At 25.0% G+C, this 2,883-nt stretch overlaps 1 protein-coding gene across 2 annotated transcripts in view; it reads left to right on the forward strand.

Moving 5' to 3' along the window:
• Window positions 1-736, forward strand: part of LOC107624132 — a 3,233-nt gene extending 2,497 nt beyond the window's left edge. The window contains exon 3 of one of the 2 annotated variants that reach the window (XM_016326595.2): window positions 407-736. In XM_016326595.2, the coding sequence (XP_016182081.1) occupies window positions 407-523 (117 nt within the window). In that variant the 3' untranslated portion in view covers window positions 524-736. The remainder of the gene's footprint in view (window positions 1-406) is intronic. The other variant, XM_016326596.2, reaches the window with a different exon arrangement.

A 2,883-nucleotide genomic window follows, 5' to 3' on the forward strand; every position in this document is an offset into this window, starting at 1 on the left:
TCTTTGAAATATTGAACAATTTTTTTACTTTAGTAGATGATTTTTTTTTTTCTAATAGATCTTTTGAGATAAATGTGTTACATCACGGATCTGGCTAATTTTTATATTATGTATCCGTGTCACAATAAAAAATTAAATTTTAGAAAAAAAAAATAAATGGTGTTGTAAAACTAATTGCAAAATATGTAATCAAAATATTTAATTAACTTCTTACTATTTTAAATGTCATATAAACATTAATATCTAATTAGATGACCGTATAAAAATGTAAAACAATTAAATTCGTGATACTACTTTGAATGATGAATATTTTAGCCAGATTAGGTTAAAATTTTAATAAATGCATGGTTATGAAATTATTGGATAATTGGGCTGACCCATGAATATAATTTGGATATGATTGCAGAACATTAAAAAAGTGGTACAGCATGCAACAAAATTTAATGAAGCAGTTTCTGTAGTGGCAGGTGTTCCTATAAGCAGAGCTCACATAACCATTGGAGGTTACTATGATGGACTTTGAACCAATTATTATGTGATTATTTCTTGAAAAAATTATTGGCTGTTTAAGCAAAAATATACTTCTGTAAATAACATGATGCAGGGATACTTCTGTTTTCCTTGTAGATACACTAAATTAGCTAGGGAAAAAAAAATTAGAGTGAAGATTATTTAGATTTGTCTCTATTAATTTTTGTTTTGGTTATATTAGTGCAAAGGAAAAGATTAAAGAGTTCAATCTTTCTATCAAATTAGTCATTAAAAAAGAGCTACAATTATGAAACTTCAAAAAACAAAATCTATATATAAAACACTATGCATGATAGTGTTTGAATACTATATTTTTATATTAAAATACAAAATTGTGGGACAGAAATTTTTGTAATTGTAGAAATAGCCATAGATATACATATTTTTTATTTTTATATTTTGCATTTTTTATTTCTTTATTTTTACTTTGTATTCGAATCAACACTAACCAATTCTTCGCTTTTTAGTTTTTATACTAAAAATATTCACCAATTAATATTTTCCTATCTAAATAAATACAATCTAAGACAAAATGAGAACTAAATATCTAATTGCAATCCTTTTAAAACTTACTAAATTACCATTTTTTTTAGTACAACTAAATATTTTTTAAATATTGTCTTTTATTCGGTCTTTAGAAAAAAGAAAAAATAAAAAACAAATAATTTCTCTAATTTTTTTACCAATGGTACCGTAAAAATGAATATTTAAATTAATTAAATATTAATAAATTTTTAAAAACTTAGCAAAAGCTAAATTTTAAAGGACAAGTAGTATTTTCATTTTTTTTATACTATTTATCAACATGTCACCGTTTTTTTTTTTGCAGATGGTAGCAATTTTTTTCTTTAGTGCTTAAGGCCTAAATGGAATAATAGCCAATGAACTATAATTCAAATGATATAGTCTCTCCACTCTTACTTAGAGATCTCGAGTTTGAGTCTCACGCCTAACTTTGGAAAAAAAAAATAATAATAACTTCAATAAAAAAGTTTTGAATGAAACAACTCCTTCACCACATTATAAAAAATCCTCAAGGAAAAAATATCTTCAACATGAAAAAAGGTTGTGACTTTATGTTATTCTAAACTTGACCCTTCATCTAAAATTTAACAATACATATTATTTTGTTCTTGGATTTACCATACCAAAATAGCGAAGGTTGAGGTTACTATCAAATAGTTTCTTCTCCTCTCTTCTCACGTCTCCATGACAAAAAAACATGGAGATATTTATTATGATATGCATGAAGTCACCAAGCTGTGAATAAGAAAGAAAACGAAAATATGGTTGCAAACAAAATGAGATTTATTAAGAGATGGCCCACTTGGGAGAACTACTCTCTCAATTTGCATCCATGGATGATTTCTAATGGCACACGTTGTTCAGTGATTGTTAAGTTGCATTGTCAATATAAGTGACTGGTTGGTAGGTGTTAGTTGGAATTACACAAATTTGTTCAATGTATTTTGAAAGAAAGTACAAATTTGCATAACCTTTTTGGAAACATGTTAAGGATACTTGTCAAGGATTCGGATAATATTTTATTTTATTTTATTTTATTAAAAAATAGAATTAAAGGATTCCAATAATATAAGATTCGGAACTTGAGAATCAGGAAAAGGGTGAGTGACATTGGACAAAAGGGAATCTCAATTATATACTTGAGAAATTTTGTGCTTTTAATTTTTTTTATTTTACAAAATTTTATGAAAATGAAAAGTTGAAACAATAAAATATGGTTATGTTTTTGAAACATTATATTCTTCGGAAAATGAATAATTTTTTTTTCTTAGTATCTTTTCTTACATTTGATTCTAAGGCTAAGTTTGTTTCTGATAATAAGACAGGACAAAACATTGAGAATAAGATAAGACACTGAAGGACAGAAACATAAATTTTTGTGTTCTTGTATTCTGTTTGGTGAAAAACTAAAATAAATTATGAAAATTTAACTTATTCTCATTTTTTTCATTTAAAAAATTTGAAATAAAAAATATAATCATAAAAAATTAATAAAAATAATAAAAAAATAAAAAATAAGTTGTGTTTCTTGTTAGTATTTATGTGTCTTTTCTTTTAGGATGGACACAAAATACATTAATACATTGTCTCTGTTCATGTCTCTTTTACCAAACACGATTATGTGTTTCTATGTCCCTATTGTCCTATCCCTATAAACAAACGCAGCCTAAAATATGATTGACAGTAAAATTTGAATACATGATTCTATTAAGAATTAAAGTATGTTACGTTATTATAAAGGTTTTCACAAGTGTTAGGTGTAATCTAGCACCATACATATTTTTTTTTCATCATATTTAAATTTTATAAAATATAATATCATAATTT

This window comes from Arachis ipaensis, chromosome B10 (genome assembly GCF_000816755.2).
Source record: "Arachis ipaensis cultivar K30076 chromosome B10, Araip1.1, whole genome shotgun sequence".
In the NCBI taxonomy this organism is placed as follows: Eukaryota; Viridiplantae; Streptophyta; class Magnoliopsida; order Fabales; family Fabaceae; genus Arachis; species Arachis ipaensis.